This window comes from Heterodontus francisci, chromosome 30, assembly GCF_036365525.1.
Source record: "Heterodontus francisci isolate sHetFra1 chromosome 30, sHetFra1.hap1, whole genome shotgun sequence".
In the NCBI taxonomy this organism is placed as follows: domain Eukaryota; kingdom Metazoa; phylum Chordata; class Chondrichthyes; order Heterodontiformes; family Heterodontidae; genus Heterodontus; species Heterodontus francisci.
This window is the reverse complement of record NC_090400.1, coordinates 8,685,244-8,705,706: the sequence shown is the minus strand read 5'-3', so window position 1 is coordinate 8,705,706 and position 20,463 is coordinate 8,685,244. Positions and strand designations below refer to the sequence as shown.

Below are 20,463 nucleotides of genomic sequence, written 5' to 3'. Positions count from 1 at the left end.
CTTCTAAAGCAGATTTTAGAATAACTCCTGATTTTACATGGATTCAATCTAATTTGGACCATCCAGTCTGACTCTCTCTCTGTTGTTTTATGAGACCACAATCTGGTTAGTGCACAATCCTGCAGTCTGGGTCACTGATGTTGGAGGCCTGGAATAGGGTGATGTGCTCAGAAACCTGACAAAGTTATGTGGGAAAGTAAGCTGGGAGGAGGACACAAAGAGGCTGTAAAGGGATTGTAGACTGGTTAAGTGGGTGGGCAAGAAGGCAGCAGATGGAGTATAATGTAGGGAAGTGTGAAATTATCCACTTTTTTGGCAAGAATGGAAAAGCAAAATATTTTTTAAAAGGTGAGAGTAGTCAATCATTTGGAGGGATTTGGATATCCTTGTACACGAAGCACAGAAAGTTAACATGCAGGTATAGCAAGCAGTTAGGAAGGTAAATGGTATGTTGGCCTTTAAGGGGTTTGGCATATAAGAGTAAGGAAGTCTTGCTGCAATGATATAAGGTTTTGGTGAGACCACACCTGGAGTACAGCTTTGTCTCCTGGCCTAAAGAAAGATATATTTGCCTTGGGGGGTGGGGGGGTGGTGAAACGAAGGTCACCAGATTGATTCCTGGGATGAGAGGGCTGACCTTTGAGGAGAGATTGAGCAGAATGGACTCATATTCTCAGAGTTTAGATGATGGCCTCATGGAAACGTATAAAGTTTTTTTGAGGGCTTGGCAAGGTAAATGGTGAGAGGCTGTTTCTCTGGCTGGAGCATCTAACTTGGGGCTCTAGTCTCAGAACAAGGGGCTGATCATTTGGGACTGAAATTAGAAGTTTCCAATCAGGGTTGGTAATCTTTGGAAATCGCTACTAGATGATTGTGGATGCTTTGTCAACGAACATATTCAAGACTGAGATCGATAAGGTTTTGGGCACTAAGGGAATCCAGGGGCCATAGAACCATGGAAAAATTACGGCACAGAAAGAGGCCATTCAGCCCATCGTGTCCATGCCGGCAGAAAAAACTAGCCGCCCAATCTAATCCCGCCTTCCAGATATGGGGATAGGGTGGTAAAGTGGAATGATGTAGCAGTTCAGCCATGATATTGAATGATGGGGCAAGATCGAAGAGCCGCATGGCCTGCACCTGCTCCTATCTTTTATGTTCTTTCTGTAGGTTACAATTTAAATTCCCACCCAATCTTCTGGTGTCCCCAGGCCATGCACCATTTATAGTCAAGAGCCTTGTCAACCATCTTTTGGGGATCAGTTATTGGGTTTAAGCCTTAAGTCAGAAGATGTAGAAACCTGATTCCAGTCCAGTGCAGCAGAACTCCAGCATGACTAGAGAATATATTAGTCATCATCATACCTGTTCCATTACAACTAGTGGATTCTGCTAGCTTCAACAAGTTTTTATAGAAACTTTGAATTGTACTCGGCTAATTTAAGAATCCAGGTTAAGTGCCCCATATATGATTGATCATGTGGCCTGGGCAGTACAGGTGAATACATTTCCTTGCATGCTATTACCCTCCTGTGGTGGTGGCACATGCTGGTGTATTCACCAGTCTGTGTCTTAGCCTTCTCCATTGTAACTAGTTTTCCTCTCCAGGGTAGGGTAATATGATCCTCCATATGGCTATGTTGTGGTTAACCTTGACCTATTTCAAAGGCCATATTCAGAGCAGTGCTACCAAGGTGTTAAGTGATATGACAACGAGCAGGATCTAACTCACTCATACAAGTTGTATTCTGTGTTTCGATCAATCAAACATCGAGAGACATTCAGGCAGCGATGCATTGGGATAAGCAACCTACACAAATGAGCTTGCATTAGAAGAAAGAGTTGCCGGTCCAACAAATGGAACCGTCTGGAGGTGTGGTTCAAGGGCAATTTGAATTTCCGAGAATCTACTTTTCTGGTTTATGTAGGGCGTATGTCAGTTGCAGCCTTGAGCCTCATTCTTTGTGATACTTGAAGCTGGTTTTCTGGAAGTTTCATGCTGGAACCTTTAGAATTAATGTGTTGTGAACTCAGTTTTCTTTTGTCAAATGCCTTGCTAGCCTTCATCTCATAATTGGGGATAAATGCACCGTTTCTGATTTAATAGGGCAGTTCTTCCTTTATCCTCCCTTTGACTAAGATTGTTTTTAAGCTCACTTGTTTTAGGAAATTATATATTTGCCACCTTTGAAAGGAAGTATCACTTAGTTAACTTGCATAGGGCACTAGGCCTTTACTGGATAAAAGAGTTTCATCAATCTAGGCAAATTTGTCTGGCTTCCTTTGGGATTTAAAGTTCATAAATTGAATGGTGAAGCTAATCAAATTCATGAGTAGTTACAAAAGGATATGTGTTAGAGACATACTTTCTGTGGTGATTTTAAGCTTAAGCCCATGACTGGTCCCCAAAAGGTGGCCATCCCTTGATACTCTATCTCTGCTACTCACTGGATACATCTGCAAAAGTTAGAAATGACTGCACTAATGTGGTGAGCACCTTTTGGGCCAACATGTTGAGGGTTGCTTGTGGTCATCTGCAGACAGCAGCCCAGGGTGGTATGCATACTATTGCTTGGACTTGACCGCTCAGAACGAATGGCAGCTTTGGCACTGCTTTGCTGCAACCCAACTGGGAGGTTCATGTTCCCAGAATTTTTTTTTTTTTGGCACCAATTTTGTTTTCTATTTGTATGTGAGAGGTGATTACATATGACAAAATCTAACATTTAGAGAATCTATGGGGAGTCTTTGCTTCCACTTTTGCAGGATCTTTTGAATGGATAGACTGAAATGAGCAGTGGTTTCTGGCATTGAGGCAAAGCATCAGATTTAATTTAATATGACTAAGAAAATGTTCTTTTTAAAAGATACTGTGATATTGTGAGCATTCTGTCCTTGGCGTGTTCCATTTTCAACTCTCCAATATTTAAGTCTTGGTTTATTCTTAAAGAATTGTATCATCACAATTATCAATAGAACAAGCACATGATACCATTTTTATTAATTATACTGAGTTTATAAAAAACAAGTACACTTCACTGAATTCTCAGTTTGATGCAAGAATAGATTCCAAAAAGTCCACTATCTAAACAGTACAAGGCTACAGATTGTGAAGTGTCCACCTGATTCAGATCATGCAATGAGACTGGAATTTCATCTTCAGTTACGTTTTAAATCGACTAAAGTATTCAAAGCTTAAACCCCATAATTTATTCCAGTTCTTCTAACAAAGTACAAGACTCCACTACAGAATGTAAAAGTGAATTAAAATTCCCGATTTGTGCCATTGTGAAAAGCACCAGTGATTTTTATAGTTCGCAATGGCAAAATGTGCAATGGACCAGGTTATGAAACAGTTTATAAAATGTGTGAAATCTGTTCTGATGTTTTTTGAGGAGGTGGTTGTAGTAGCAAAAAGAAGCGAAAATGAAGAAGTGAACCACACCCAGAGGATGTGTGGAAAGTTGTGGGACAGCACATGTGAGTTCTGTGAAATCAGTGACTTTGATTGCTTCACACCATATAGTTTTTAATCATGCTTTTTAACATCGTTATGGGCCAGATTTTGCCATCAGTGGTGAACAAATGACGCCAGCCGTTCATTATACTTCACAGTTATCCACAGAGTTTCTGTGGAGTTTTGCACTGGACCTTAGTGTGATTAGAAAGCCATTTGGGTGCGATGCCTCCTTTAGGGGATCTGGAACCTGTGTGAACAGGGCAAGCAACTGTGTATCTCCTTAACCAATCAGATTAAAGAATTGATACTGAGCAGCACAGAATCTGAACAAAGAAGTGTGAGTTCAAATAGTTAATTCAGTGTCAAATCATGTGCAGAAAGTGAACGAGGGAAAGAAAGATGAAATTACAACAGATGAGACAGAAAAAGTTTTTTTTAAATTGCTTACACCTGAATGGACGAGTTCTAATTTTTATTCTGACTTGTTTGTGGGTATCTGTCACTTAAGTACAGAAAAATCACACTCTGCATGTTTTAATGCTGAGTCTCTCGGTGACATGCTTTTAGACCACAGCTCCTATGGAGCAGGAGAACTCGGGCAGCATCTTCCTGATTGCCATGTTTTTCCGTTCATGTCCAGACACTCGAAGTTGCTGTCTGATTTACTGTTCAATAATGCTAAGCGTTGAGAACCTCACCGTCATTTTTACTGAAAAATCTGGGCCGATGAAAAGAGGGGTGACTGTCTCATCTCTTTTGAAATATTTACAACCGTACAGGATGTGGAAAATATTCCTTTGTTTTCGTTACATTGAGTATTTTCACACACTATACTAACATTGAAACTAAGCGTACCTGTTAACCATTAGGATACCTAGTTCAACAGCTGCATGCAGAAATGAAACCACTTATTTGCACCTTATTACACAAAAGTTAATGATTAATGCAAATAGCTAATGAGATAATATTTCAAATATGCCAATGTTAAACTGCTCCACTTTTACATTATTAGTTTTAACCAAAAGAGGAGAAAATCCAGTTGAATGGCAGCTACTTCCTCTGTGTTCTTAGTACTGGAAGAATGTTTTTCATTTCTGCACTTTTGAAATACGTTTAATGCACAAAATTAAACGGCAACCTTCGTTGGTAATTTCATTATCCTCCGCCAACCCATCACAAGTTTTGATTCCATTGCTGTCAAAATCCATGATTAATGAGAACTCTATTGTAAATTAATCCAGTTGTGAGCTGCTCAGCTCATTTAGGAGAAAATCTTGAACAGTCTAATTTCCTTTTCAGAAGCAATCAGCCCAAATAAAGACATAAACATCAGAAGCAGGAGTAGGCTATATGGCCCCTCGAACTTGTTCTGCCATCCATAAAGTCATTGAACTTTTATATCAACTCTACCTTCTTGCCCTATCCGCATATCCTTACTGATAAATAGTTGCCTGTATTTTCATTGTGGGCTCAAACCTTCTGTATGGTTTCTCCAGTCCTCGTGCACCATGGCTTGATGCTGTATTTGACGGACCAGCCATGGCATAAGTTGGGTCAAGTATTTGTTGGAAGCTCCTTCGTTTATGTTGCGATTTAATGTGTTCAATTACTGCTTTAATTATCAATCCTTTACTCATGGGGTAATTTCGTGCAATCTTAGCATCTATCAGATAATTGTTCAAGATGCCTATGGTTACAAACTTCTTCTTTAGAAGCCAACTTACTTGTGGAATCCGTAACAGCAAAGTCGTTTCCACGTCTGTTTGATCCTTGGCTACTTGTAAATCCGTGCATAATTTTTGGATTGATTGTTTAGGAAGGAGTTTCAATATTTTTCTGCATTCCTTCCTTTCATGGTAGCGGAGTCTTGGTACACATTTTGTCTGACTTGCACCCCAGCAATTTTGTATGATGATCGCAAGATCTTTCTTCTGCTTTTTCTGGTCATCAAAGACACCGATACTTCTCAAATATTTGTACAGTAGATTTTTTGACAGACCTTTATAGGATAAAAGTTGCTTCGAGGAGATGGTGTTCTTGATGATCTTGGTGACCAGCGTGCTCTGGCTGTATTTCGAGCCATGCTCTGCATATTCCTTGTCTGCTCTTTGACAGATCTTTCTCAATTCTTGTTCATTGCATTCATTGAGAAGAGTTTTCCAACCAGTCATCTCCATATCGTTAGGCATTGTCTTGCTTGTATTACAGAACTGTTGCTACAGGCATTCAGTGCAGTTTCTCTGAGGTGCTTAAGTGAAAGTGTAGGTAAAATACTTCAGTTTTTATATAATGTCATTAACAAAATTCTTGGCATGATTTGGGATAGGCTTGTGGTATCAGTACAATGACTCATTCTTTCTGTTGTGTTTCCAGCCAGGTATCATAGAAACAAATGTTTAACCCATGCTGATGATTTATTACACTTCATGAAAATTACGAGGCCAGCATTTGTCAGTGTTTGGGTTTCAGTGTGATTCAGGAAAACGCATTATTTGTAATGCCTCTAGTTTCTAATTTTGTTCATCATTATTTTACTGAATCTAGCATGACATTGTATACGACTTTGCACTTGTTTTCCTGCGAGTGAACCTGGGTCCTTCCACCTGAATGCTCTGGCACGCTTTTTCTTATCCTGATTATCTGCACCTCTTAATTGTTTTGTGTTGAAGTGGTGATATCTTTTGTTAATTCATTGATATTTATTCTCCAATTGGTTACAACTCAGGAAAGGTAGTTTTTTTTGGACTTGAGCAATTCTTCCTACAGATCTATCTCATCTATTCAAGAGAACACTTGTACATTGATATGTAGCCGTGGCTTAGTTGGTAACACTCTTATCTGTGAGTCAGAAGGGTGTGGGTTCAATTCCCACTCCTGGACTTGAGCAGAAACATCAAGGCTGACACTTCAGTGCAGCACTGAGGGATTGCTGCACTGTTGGAGGTGCTGTCTTTTGATACAATGTTACATTGAGCCCCCATCTATCCCCTTAAGTGGATGCAAAAGATCCTAAGGCATTGTTTCAAAAAAAGCAAGGGAGTTCTCCCTAGTGTCCTGGGCAATATTTATTCCTCAATCAACATCACAAAAATAGATTGTTTAGTCATTATCACATTGCTATTTTTGGGAGCTTGCTGTGTGCAAATTGGCTGCCACGCTTCCTACATTACAAACAGTGACTGCACTCAAAGTTATATTGGATGTAAAGTGCTTTGGGACATCCTGTAGTTGTGGAAGATGCTATATAAGTGCAAGTCTTTATTTCCCAATTTCATTGTCTTTTGGAACTTTAGGATGATCACTTCCTAGATCTTTCAATCCTTTCCATTATTTTTAAGCTTTCATTTTTACCGTGTCACATTAATCTGCATTCGTTTTACAGCAATTCCTCACACAGAATAAGCATCCAATTCCAGTAATTTCAACATGTGCTAACCAATGCCCAAACATGAAAACTAAAAAACTGAGTTGGATCCAGAACATATTTTGGGAGTAATCATGCTCTTAAGCCTATATAGTGTGTGAAAATCTGTATGATATGATCATAGGTCAAAGCTGTGTTTGCATTGGATATTGAAAACATGTTCGGGTAAACCAGTTTTTGAGTTATTGCACAATCAGCAATTAGTTTTGTGCCGTAGTCACAATACACACCTACAGAATTTTGAAAGACAAATGTGAACTGTCTGAGTCACTAGATAAATATATTTGCCTACCAAATATGCTGTTGTCTGAGCTTGCAGCTCAAGCAAATCATTGTTTGTCCATCTAATATTTTGAGGGGATTGAATTTTCATTTTTGAGTATGCAAAAATGATTATTCACTCCATCATCGTCACCCTGTATTTGTCAGACTGCGAAGTTGGTGAAACCTAAAGTAAAAGTATGTTTAGGATCAGTTTAAAGTTTTCTTCTCTTAAATAGCCAAGACTATTTCTACTGAAACTGCGTGGGAAGCCCATCCATTATGAAGCTGATAGTTACTTTTGTTGGTGTTAGTTTGATCCTCATTACAATGTTACAGGTAGAAACTGATGTTTTCCATTCAACAAGCTACCAGTTGAGTAAAAGTTAATGTTATTTGCAAAGCTAGTTGAAGAGTTTTAATTGATAGTCATTTCCTTTAGCATGTTGTAGTCTAGGCTGACGAGTGTTGCTCTCATTGCAGAGAAAGCCTGCTTTGTTCTAAAATCTTGACCATTGGGCCACTGTCTCTACGTCTAGCACTGGCTTAAACAGGCTCTGACTGGCTCTTCACGGGGTGTGCAAATTATCCTTAAAGCACACTTATTTTCATGAAAAACTGTGCTAGTAATATGGGAAAATTAGTCTGTTTGGTGGGCATGCTTTAGCTCATCCAAGCCTCTGCACTAGTGTCGGATTTCTAGTAAAGATTCCAATTTATATCCAGTGTTGAAAATTCACTGAAAGTCATTAGCACAGTATACCGTCCAGGGGTAGTATGTGCAATTGTGTTGATGATTGAAGGGCAAAGGAAATGGATATCACGCACTTGCTTGATATTGGTAATTGAAACAGAGTAGACTTTTCTAGGTGAAAAGTCAGAGTGCTATTTGGGCTATCGGGAAGGGAATGTGGTTCACTATTTAATGAAGTTCATATTCCATTAAGGCTGTTGCACATTGCTTTATTAATTTGTGTCATGAAATCCCAAAAGGGGTAAAATAGGGCATCTGTCATTCTTTGGCACTCCTTGCACTCTGTTGGTAGCTAGCAGAGATGGAACTAAATCAGGAGAAGGAAGCTCACCAGTAACAGGTGCAGGGATGCTTAAATTGATCACTGAGTTTGTGCTTGTGAGGAGGACAGGGGAACAGGTGCTGAGTACAATGACTTAACAGAGTGTGAACTCTACTCCATTTTCAACGCCTTCCTTTAATATCCTGATGAATGGCTCTGATTGACTTGTATGTACCCAGAAAGCAGCTTTATTAGGGAAATAGACATTACCAGATCCCAAATGGGTTACCGATATAGATTTGCCTATCATTCCTGAAATAAGGCATTGCAACTCTCTGAAGCAAGACTGTTTTGATGCTTCAGTCAGCATCTTATGGAGCCCTGACATAAAGGTAAATGTTTGAGAAAATATTAAGCATGCTTGATAAATTTCTGAACCCTGTGTTCAATTTTATTTTAAAATTTTAAAGATTCTAAAGTAAATAGTTTTATTTTATGAAGTAAAATTAAAATTGTGCATGAAGCTACTTTTTAAAATGTGCAGTAATTAGTAGTAACAAAAATTTATATTCATATTTCAAATCTGACATGGGATTATACCATGAGCAGTTCTCTGGTAGGTACTGTCTATCCTGCATTATTTAAACAATTGTATTTGCAGCAGTTACCTTTTATCATGGATCTTTTTGAAAGGAAGGCTCTGGAGTCTCCAAATTTGTTTTCATGTTTTAGTTGTTTAGTATCAGATACAGATGGGGCCACATTTTGCTCTCAAAATAATGATGCAGCTAATGGTGCTCACCAATATTTGTGTCAGTGTCACAGCAACTTCGAGTGAGGAGCAGATGCATGGCTAAACGGCAATATCCAAAAGTTGCTGTCTGCGTTGCACCGTTACCTTTGCTAATATGACAATTAGCTGTCTGCCTCACCATTGAGCATTAAATGTTGTGAAGTTGCTGCATTTGCTCAGTAGGTCTGGAACGAACTGGGCACAGAAAGTCTTGTTTAATGTGCAAATATCCTTTCAATTCATGCCAATACAGTATTAATGTAATTAATACTGTTAATGCCAATCAACCTCTTTGGACATGAAAATTAAATACCAGCAGTGTGTGCAGTGTCATTCCTTGAGATATTGTTGGAGATCTTAAAAATGATTTTTAATTTTTTTTTTACTTTCTTTCTCTGCATCCAATCTTTCTTTCCCCCTTTGTATTTCTTTCTGTGTACCTGATTTGGCATTACATTCACACAGTCCAATTTACACATCCTTCTCAATCCTTGTGCTATTTGTTCACAGTATCTCTGAAGATACCCTGTAGTTGCCTGTTTCCCTCATGGCGCAACTACACTTCCAGCACCTTAGTGGTAAACTGTTTTGAGCTAAATGGTGTAGTGACGCTGTTAGATGACCAATGACAGTAAAATTTGGCCCATGGTGTATTCTCCTTTTGACCAGGTTTAGAGTTTTTAACACAGGAACAGGCTATTTGGCCCAAAAGGTGTATGCCAATACAAAAACAAAATACTGCAAATGTTAGAAATCTGAAATAAAAACAGAAAATGCTGGAAGTACTCAGCAGGTCAGGCAGCTTGGCTGAAGTTGCACGTGTGCTAATGGTTCTTTATGCTCCTTGCTTTCAGTGTGAGTTAATGGTCGTGAACAGCTTGTTTGGGAAGCATGAAGCTGTTCTCGTCAGTCTGCTCTGGGCGTTGCAGGGGCACCTACTTTCCTGGTGTTATCTGCAGCTGAAGGGGAATGATGTCTTGTCTCTCCGTCATGCAAGAGAAATCCTCCTTAACTGTATGTACCGTAGGCTTTGCTCTCTTAACTCCTGCTTATCATTCATTTAGGCCTAAATTGAAATGAAAATGGTATTTAAAAAATGTATAGAAAGAGAGCATCATCTAAGTGATTGCCCCCTGTAAATTTGAACTAGATATGTACGTTGCAAGTTCCTTGAGCAGTATCCGAGAAATTGCCTGTATATTGTGGCTATCTGTGATTATACACAGATGCGGCGCAGTGCTTAGCACCGCAGCCTCACAGCTCCAGCGACCCGGGTTCAATTCTGGGTACTGCCTGTGTGGAGTTTGCAAGTTCTCCCTGTGTCTGCATGGGTTTTCTCCGGGTGCTCCGGTTTCCTCCCACAAGCCAAAAGACTTGCAGGTTGGTAGGTAAATTGGCCATTATAAATTGCCACTAGTATAGGTAGGTGGTAGGGAAATATAGGGACAGGTGGGGATGTGGTAGGAATATGGGATTAGTGTAGGATTAGTATAAATGGGTGGTTGATGGTCGGCACAGACTCGGTGGGCCGAAGGGCCTGTTTCAGTGCTGTACCTCTAAACTAAACTAAACATATTCCCCCATTTGAGTTGATTAACTTCAGATGCTGTGTAGCAGTTGGACTTTGGCCCCAAATGTGGAGCAAAAATTTCAATTCGTTGAGCATCACTAAAATCATTAACTACTACCATATTTTGATCCATCAATCTGGGCTCGCCTACACTACTGTTTTACCTGTTTTACAGCAGAAAAATTTCTTTAAGAAAGAGCTTTGTTTGTATAGCACCTTACACATTTTCAGGATGTTCCACAGCACTTCACATCTGATAAAGAACTTTTGAAATGTAATTACTATTGTAATGTGGGAAATGTGATAGCCAGTCTGTGCATAGCATGTTCCCAAAAACAGCAAGGAGATAAAATGACCCGATAATCTGTTTTTTAGTGGTGTTGGTTGAGGGATAAATATTGGCCAGGACACTGAGAAAATTCCTCCACTCATTGATTAGTGCCATGGAATTTTTTACGTCCACCTGAACGGGCCTATGGGGCCTCGGTTTAATGTCTCATCTGAAAGACAGCAACTGTCGGCATTAAGCGCATTTTGAGTTGGGTTCTACAATTCGAGGTTTCACTTAATTGCATCTGCATTCAGTACTAGTGGACCAGTGAATGAATTACTAAATGGTCATAGAATATATGTTACACTTGCTTTACTTAACACAAAATGTTTTATATTAAAGTCTCACCTTGGCTCAGTTGGTAGCATCCTTGCCAGTAAGTCCAAAGGTTGTGGGTTTAAGCCCCAGTCCAGGACTTGAGCACATAACCTAGGGAGGTACTGAGGGAGTATCTGAGTTGCAATATTTTAAAGCAGTTTAATGAGCATTATAATGAGGATAAACAATGACACATTTAACCATGGGAAGTGTAGCTTTTCAGACTAAAGTGTGAAGAAAAAACACTTGTATGTTCTGTATTGGACAGGTTAGGCTTTTACCCAAGCTTCCATGATCTTGGTGGAAATGACGGATGAAACTTTCATCTGCATTACAGAGAATGTCATAGACTGGAAGTTGTTACTGATTTTGTATTTATTTGTGTTATTTACCATAATATTGCTGAACAGATGTCAAACGCCACATCTCCAGTGCGTCCAATGTTCTGGATTTCCTAATGCTGAAATGCAGTGGGAATGAGATCTTGTCCAGCCTCAATGACTCCTTTCTTGCGATGGCAACAAGACAACTGGTACGTGAGTCAAAACACAATGTTTGCTCCTCTAAAAACACATTTTCATGAAATGCTTATTTTAAAGAAACTAAGACTGATATACTAACGTGGCAAGAAAATATTGCAAACTTATTTCTTTACTATTTACAAGTTATGGTGTATAAATCATTAAACTGTAAAAGATGGGTTCATGTATCAGCATTTTGTCTTTTTTCCATTTTTAGCAATTGCCATTTGTTTTTAAATCATTACTGACTGGATTTATAGGTGAATTTATTTAACAGTAATGAAGGTGCTTCTGTTTTTTTTGTGAAAATACTTTTATGGAATTCATTGTCAAACTGAATAAAATTTGGACCAGCTTTTTTCCCAAGTGAGTCATCAAGGGGACACTGAAAGAACTTGTTTGGCAGCAATGTACTGGTTGTCACACGACTCAAGTTAAAAATAGAACAGAAACCTTGCTAACAGGCGAAGATGTGGGCAGAGAAGCCAGTCACGTGCCCTGATAGGACAAGCTGGGGTGGGGGGGAAGGCAACAGCTGACACCCTAGAGGGCAGAAAACTCTCAAGCTTTTGTTATAGTGTCGGTGTGTTTTACCTTCTGGAGTGAGCGGCTGATAAAGTGAAGGAAGAAGAGAGAACCACAACCCAGTTCGCTTTCCAGCATCCCTGAAAGACCCTGAGAAGTCCACTGTGTCAATTCATCTCATCTCATCTGTTTTAGAGGAAAAGCCTGCTAGACTGGTTCTTAACGCCGCCTGAAAAGAACTGTTCTAAAAGATCTGTGACCCATCTACGTGCACTCGGAAGTTAGACTGTATGCCAGTTTTGGAACAAAATATACCTCATCTGTTTTCTTCAAAAATGAGCATGTAATCAGCCCACGTGTTTTTTTTTGTCTGTAACAGACTGCTTCTGAAACGATCACAGTGACCTGTTTCCGTATACCCGGATGCCAGACCAAAAAAGGGACAACGGACTTCCTTCCATATCTGCTTTCTTTTCTTGTTAGGAATTAGCAAGTATTTGGCTAAAGTAGTTTTTTCCCCCTTTTTTTTTGTAACAGACCTCTGCCGAGTGAATTTCTGTCTTTTTTCCCATCTCTGTGTGTAGTTGGGAAATTTTTAAAAAGGGAACTTTCATATTTTAATTGGTATGTTAATGCTTTGCTTTGTGACTGGTTAAGTCTTGTTTTGTGATAAACTGATAATTTTATTGTTTATTAAAGAAACCTGTTTGGTATATTTTTTTGTTCAGGGATTTAAAAAAAAGAGTATATGATTGGCTGTATCGGTAACCGGGTAAACATTTAAATAGATGTTGTGACCTGTGGAGAAGTGGAACTAGAAACTACAGTGCACTCCTCCCACCTCGGTCGTAACACAATAATCAACATATCTCTCTTTTCTACTGTACACTCCTTAACCCTTTTTTGCACAGATTTATTTATTCTTTGAGCAGAATCATTATTGAAAGTTATTTCTTAAACTCTGCTGGGTTTGTAAACTCTTCACTTTCATTTTTTGTTACAGATTTTCATTCTGTTGAAAATATTCTGTCAGATTTGGCAGTGCTGCTCACTTCCATGAGCTAACCCTCTCTTTGTCTCGTATGCTCAGGAGTTTGCCAATCCTGCCCAATCCCTTTTGCAGTATTGTGACCTCTGGGGTGTAGTACCAAGACTCCTTGTTATCTGAACTGATTACTGGGTCCTTCAGGCACTTCTTTAATCTTCTGGTACTCAGACTAATTGATACTTTACAAGGCCAGAAACAAATTGTTAAGCTGCTTTATTTTACAGGTGTCAAGTGTGTAGGCAGAGTAACAGTTATAACAAATCTCATGGACTTCAACTAAACCTCAGTTACCTTTCGTAAATAGGATAAATAATGAAACATTATCACCCCACTCTTTTTGCATGTTCTCCATGCTCCTGACCTTCGCCTTCCCTGCAGATGTGGAAGGAATATACTTGCACACTAGGTCAGACAGTAAGCTCTGCAATCTATCAAGGCTGAAAGAGAAGACCAAAACACACTGCGCCCTGATCAGAGAGCTCCTCTGTGCTGATGATGCTGCGCTAGTCGTTCACATGAAAACGCAGCCACAAAGACTCATGGACTGTCTCTCCCATGCCTGTAACTTGTTCTCTTTGGCTATAAGCATAATGAAAATGGTCATGAGACAAGGTGTTGCAATTCTGCCCTGATCACACTAAACACTCCACTGGAAGTGGTTCGCAAATTCTGTTACCTTGGGTTCACAGTGACAGACAATCTGTCCCTTGATGCAGAGCTCAATACATGCATAGGGAAAGCAGTTACCAGCTTTGGCTGACTCGCGAAACATGCATAGGATAACACCAAACTAGGACCAAGCTGATGGATTATACGGCCTGTATTCTCAGCGCCTTGCTGCATGGCTGTGAGACGTGAGTAATTTAAAGCTACAAGAAAAAGCTCAATAATTCCCATCTTAGCTGTATGTGACGCAATATGAGTATATCCTGGCAGGACAAAATCACAAATGCAACAGTCCTCTCAGACAGAGCTCCCAAGTGTGTTGGCAGTAATCAAACAGAGGCAGCTTCAGTGGATCGGACACATCTGCAGGATGGGAGATAGTTGCATACCCAGGGACCTTCTGTACGGTGAGGTACTGGGCCAGGCGACCAGTGGGGTGCCCGAAACTCCGCTTCAAGGATGCTTGCAACTGTGACATGAAGGCCCTAAATGTCAACTATCGCACCTGGGAGTCACTAGCTGATGAAAGAGGGAAATGGCACTACCATGATGAGCTATGGCTACAGCAGCTTGGCAACAGGTGCCAACATCAAAAAGAACAACTCTCAGCGTCACTTGGCAGCTTCACATGCGAAACTTGTGGCAAAACCTGCCTCAAGGATTAGATTAGATTAGATTAGAGATACAGCACTGAAACAGGCCCTTCGGCCCACCGAGTCTGTGCCGAACATCAACCACCCATTTATACTAATCCTACACTAATCCCATATTCCTACCAAACATCCCCACCTGTCTCTATATTTCCCTACCACCTACCTATACTAGTGACAATTTATAATGGCCAATTTACCTATCAACCTGCAAGTCTTTTGGCTTGTGGGAGGAAACCGGAGCACCCGGAGATCACGTCCACCAGCAAAGATGCACCAAGAAGACACCCAATCTAAATGGGTTGTTTGCTGCGTGTCCATCTTTTGTAGATGGAAGGATGCCAACACAATCACCCTGCCTTGGTTAGTGGGTTCAGCCTCAGTATTGAATCAGACCTAGGCATATTCTAGGTCTGGTTCAGCTTTGTTCTTGAGGTTACCTGTTTGGGCCTTAATTTGCCCTGCTCTCAGTCAGCCTTGCCAACTGACTTCCAACATGTGGGCCCTTTTTTTTTTTCTGTTGTTCCCAGTCCCATGTTAAGTTGGGGGCTTGATTCTGGATCTCTCTCTCATCTGGGGGTTGTCGAGTGCAGTGGCTACTGTATGCCCCCGCCCCAACTTGGAAACTAGCTTCAAGCAAAGGTGCAAATATTAGCTGAGATGAGATAACGATACCCACATTATCTTAAAAGCAAAATACTGCGGATGCTGGAAATCTGAAAGAAAAACAAGAAATGCTGGAACCACTCAGCAGGTCTGGCAGCATCTGTGAAAAGAGAAGCAGAGTTAACATTTCGGGTCAGTGACCCTTCTTCGGAACTGACAAATATTAAAAATGTCACAGGTTATAAGCAAGTGAGGTGGGGTTGGGACAAGAGATAACAAAGGAGAAGGTGTAGATTGGACAAGGCCACATAGCTGACCAAAAGGTCATGGAGCAAAGGCAAACAATATGTTAATGGTGTGTTGAAAGACAAAGCATTAGTACAGATTAGGTGTTCACAGACTGAATATTGAACAGCAGCAAGTGCAAACCTGAAAAAAAACAGTGGGTAAGCAAACTGAACAAACATTAATGAAATGAAATAAATGCAAAAAAACAAAAAGATTGTAAAAAATGTAAAAAAAGAAAAAATAACTAAAAATGTTCTCGCATTGAACAACTTCTCCTTCAACTCCACGCACTTCCTTCAAGTAAAAGGTATCGCTATGGGTACCCGCATGGGTCCTAGTTATGCCTGTCTTTTTGTGGGATATGTCGAGCATTCTTTGTTCCAGTCCTACTCAGGCCCCCTCCCCCAACTCTTTTTCCAGTACATTGATGACTGTATCGGTGCCGTTTCCTGCTCCCGCCCCGAACTGGAAAACGTTATCAACTTTGCTTCCAATTTCCACCCTTCTCTCACCTTTCCATGGTCCATCTCTGACACTTCCCTTCCCTTCCTCGACTTCTCTGTCTCCATCTCTGGGGATAGGTTGTCTTCTAATATCCATTGTAAGCCCACCGACTCCCACAGCTACCTCGACTACACTTCTTCACACCCTACCCCCTGTAAGGACTCCATTCCATTCTCCCAGTTTCTCCGTCTCCGACGCATCTGCTCTGATGATGCTACCTTCCATGACAGTGCTTCTGATATGACCTCCTTTTTCGTCAACCGAGGATTTCACCCCACTGTGGTTGACAGGGCCCTCAACCGTGTCCAGCCCATTTCCCGCACCTCTACCCTCACCCCTTCCCCTCCCTCCCAGAACTGCAACAGGGTTCCCCTTGTCCTCACTTTCCACCCCATCAGCCTCCATATCCAAAGGATCATCCTCCGCCATTTCCGCCACCTCCAGCGTGATACCACTACCAGTCGCATCTTCCCCTCCCTTCCCCTGTCAGCGTTCCTAAGGGATCGTTCCCTCCGCGACACCCTGGTCCACTCCTCCATTACCCCCACCACCTCATCCCCATCCCATGGCACCTTCCCCTGCAATCGCAGGAGGTGTAATACCTGCCCATTTACCTCCTCTCTCCTCGCTATCCCAGGCCCCAAACACTCCTTTCAGGTGAAGCAGCGATTTACTTGTACTTCTTTCAATGTAGTATACTGTGTTCGCTGCTCACAATGTGGTCTCCTCTACATTGGGGAGACCAAGCGCAGACTGGGTGACCGCTTTGCGGAACATCTCTGCTCAGTCCGCAAGCAGGACCCTGAGCTTCCGGTTGCTTGCCATTTCAACACTTCCCCCCCCTGCTCTCATGCTCCCATCTCTGTCCTGGGATTGCTGCAGTGTTCCAGTGAATATCAACGCAAGCTCGAGGAACAGCATCTCATCTACCGATTAGGCACACTACAGCCTGCCGGACTGAACATTGAGTTCAATAATTTCAGAGCATGACAGCCCCCCATTTCACTTTCATTTTTAGTTATTTTTTTTCTTTTTTACAATCTTTTTTTTGTTTTTTTGCATTTATTTCATTTCATTAATGTATGTTCAGTTTGCTTACCCACTGTTTTTTTTCAGGTTTGCACTTGCTGCTGTTCAATATTCAGTCTGTGAACACCTAATCTGTAATAATGCTTTGTCTTTCAACACGCTATTAACATATTGTTTGCCTTTGCTCCATGACCTTTTGGTCAGCTATGTGGTTTTGTCCAATCTACACCTCCTTTGTTATCTCTCGCCCCACCCCCACCTCACTTACTTATAACCTGCGACTTTTCTAATATTTGTCAGTTCCGAAGAAGGGTCACTGACCCGAAACGTTAACTCTGCTTCTCTTTTCACTGATGCTGCCAGACCTGCTGAGTGGTTCAAGCATTTCTTGTTTTTATTGCATTTATATAGCATCTTTAATGTAGTAAAAATTTCCCAAGCTGCTTCACAGGTGTGTTTCTTTTATTCATTCATGGGATGTGGGCATTGCTGGCCAGGCCGGCATTTATTGCCCCTCCTTAATTACCGTTGAGAAGGTGGTGGTGAGCTGCCTTCTTGAATTGCTACAGTCCATGTGAGGTAGGTACACCCACAATACTGTTAGGAAAGGAGTTCCAGGATTTTGATCCAGCGACAGTGAAGGAACGGTGATGCAGTTCCAAGTCAGGATGGTGTGTGACTTGGAGGGGAACTTGTGGTGGTGGTCCTATGCATTTGCTACCCTCCTCTTTCTAGGTGATAGAGGTCGCAGGTTTGGAAGATGCTGTCTGAGGAGCCTTTGTGCATTACTGCAGTGCGTCTTGTAGATGGTACACACTGCTGCCACTGTGCGTTGGTGGTGGAGGGAGTGAATGTTTGTTATGAGGTGCCAGTCAAGCAGGCTGCTTTGTCCTGGATGGTGTCGAGCATCTTGAGTGTTGTTGGAGTTGCACCCATCCAGGTAAGTGGAGAGTATTCTATCACACTCCTGACTTGTGACTTGTAGATTGTGGACAGGCTTTTTGGTCAATGGTAACCCCTAGGACGATGATAGTGGGGGATTCAGCAATGGTAATAACATTGAATGTCAAGGGGAGATGGTTAAATTCTCTCTTGTTGGAGATGGTCATTGCCTGGCACTTGTGTGGCGCGAATGTTACTTGCCACTTATCAGCCCAAGCCTGCATGTTGTCCAGGTCTTGCTGCATTTCTACACGGACTGCTTCAGTATCTGAGGGGTGAATGGTGCTGAACATTGTGCAATCATCAGCAAATATCCTCACTTCTGACCTTATGATTGAAGGAAAGTCATTGATGAAGCAGCTAAAGATGGTTGGGCCTAGGACACTACGCTGAGGAACTGCTGCAGTGATGTCCTGGAGCTGAGATGATTGACCTCCGACAACCACAACCATCTTCCTTTGTGCGAGGTATGACTCCACCAGCGGAGAGTTTCCCCCTGATTCCCATTGACTTCAGTTTTGCTGGGGCTCCTTGATGCCATACTTGTTCAAATGCTGTCTTGATGTCAAGGGCAGTCACTCTCACCTCACCTCTTGAGTTCAGCTCTTTTATCCGTGTTTGAACCAAGGCTGTAATGAGGTCAAGAGCTGAGCGTCACTGATCAGGTTATGGCTAAGCAAGTGCCGCTTGATGGCACCTTCCATCACTTTACTACTGATCGAAAGTAGACTTATGGGACGGTAATTGGCCGGGTTGGACTTGTCCTGCTCTTAGTTTGCAGACCATACCTGGGCAGTTTTCCACATTGCCGGGTAGATGCCAGTGTTGTAACTGTACTGGAACAACTTGGCTGGGGCGCGACAAGTTCTGGAGCATAGGTGTTCAGTTCTGTTGCCGGAATATTGTCAGGACCCATAGCCTTTGCAGTATCCAGTGCCTTCAGTCGTTTCTTGATATCATGCGGAATGAATCTAATTAGATGAAGACTGGCACTTGTGATGCTGGGGAGTTCAGGAGGAGACAGAGATGGATCATCCACCCGACACTTCTGGCTGAAGATTGTTGCAAATGCTTCAGCCTTATCTTTCGCACTGATGTAGTATGGGCCGAGGTTAGAAACAGGAGAGGAGAGGTCACCCTGCTGGGAGTCTTCTATAGACCTCCGAATAGTTCCAGAGATGCAGAGGAAAGGATAGCGAAGATGATTTTCGACAGGGGCAAGAGTAACAGGGTAGTTGTTATGGGGGACTTTAACTTTCCATATATTGACTGGAAATACTATAGTTCGAGTACTTTAGATGGGTCAGTTTTTGTCCAGTGTGTGCAGGAGGGTTTTCTGACACAGTATGTAGACAGGCCAACCAGGAGCGATGCCACATTGGATTTGGTACTGGGTAATGAACCCGGCTGGGTGTTAGATTTAGATGTAGGTGAGCACTTTGGTGATAGTGATCACAATTCGGTTAGGTTTACCTTAGCGATGGGCAGGGACAGGTATATACCGCAGGGCAAGAATTATAGCTGGGGGAAAGGAAATTATGATGCGATTACGCAAGATTTAGGATGCGTAGGATGGGGAAGGAAACTGCAGGGGATGGGCACAATCGAAATGTGGAGCTTATTCAAGGAGCAGCTAATGCGTGTCCTTGATAAGTATGTACCTGTCAGGCAGGGAGGAAGTTGTCGAGCGAGGGAGCCGTGGTTTACTCAAGAAGTTGAAGCGCTTGTCAAGAGGAAGAAGAAAGCTTATGTTAGGATGAGAATTGAAGGCTCAGTTAGGGCGCTTGAGAGTTACAAGCTAGCCAGGAAGGATCTAAAGGGAGAGCAAGGAGAGGACACGAGAAGTCATTGGCGGATAGGATCAGGGAAAACCCTAAGGCTTTCTATAGGTATATCAGGAATAAAAGAATGACTAGAGTTAGATTAGGGCCAATCAAGGATAGTAGTGGGAAGTTGTGTGTGGAATCAGAGGAGATAGGGGAAGCGTTAAATGAATATTTTTCGTCAGTATTTACAGTAGAGAAAGAAAATGTTGTCAAGGAGAATACTGAGATTCAGACTACTAGGCTAGATGGGATTGAGGTTCACAAGGAGGAGGTGTTATCTATTTTCACACTTTCCAAAATTGCTAAGTCCCCTGGGCCAGATGGGATTTATCCTAGGATTCTCTGGGAAGCGAGGGAGGAGATTGCAGAGCCTTTGTCCTTGATCTTTATGTTGTCATTGTCGACAGGAATAGTGCCGGAAGACTGGAGGGTAGCAAATGTTGTCCCCTTGTTCAAGAAGGGGAGTAGAGACAGCCCTGGTAATTATAGACCTGTGAGCCTTACTTCGGTTGTGGGTAAAATGTTGGAAAAGGTTATAAGAGACAGGATTTATAATCATCTTGAAAAGAATAAGTTCATTAGCGATAGTCAGCACGGTTTTGTGAAGGGTAGGTCGTGCCTCACAAACCTTATTGAGTTTTTCGAGAAGGTGACCAAACAGGTGGATGAGGGTAAAGCAGTGGAT

At 41.7% G+C, this 20,463-nt stretch overlaps 1 protein-coding gene across 1 annotated transcript in view; it reads left to right on the top strand.

Annotated features, from left to right (window-relative positions):
• Positions 1-20,463, top strand: part of zzef1 (zinc finger, ZZ-type with EF hand domain 1) — a 305,676-nt gene that overhangs the window by 74,655 nt on the left and 210,558 nt on the right. Inside the window, 2 exon segments of the mRNA XM_068010068.1 lie at positions 9,809-9,968; positions 11,584-11,705. Coding sequence (XP_067866169.1) covers positions 9,809-9,968; positions 11,584-11,705 — 282 coding nt within the window.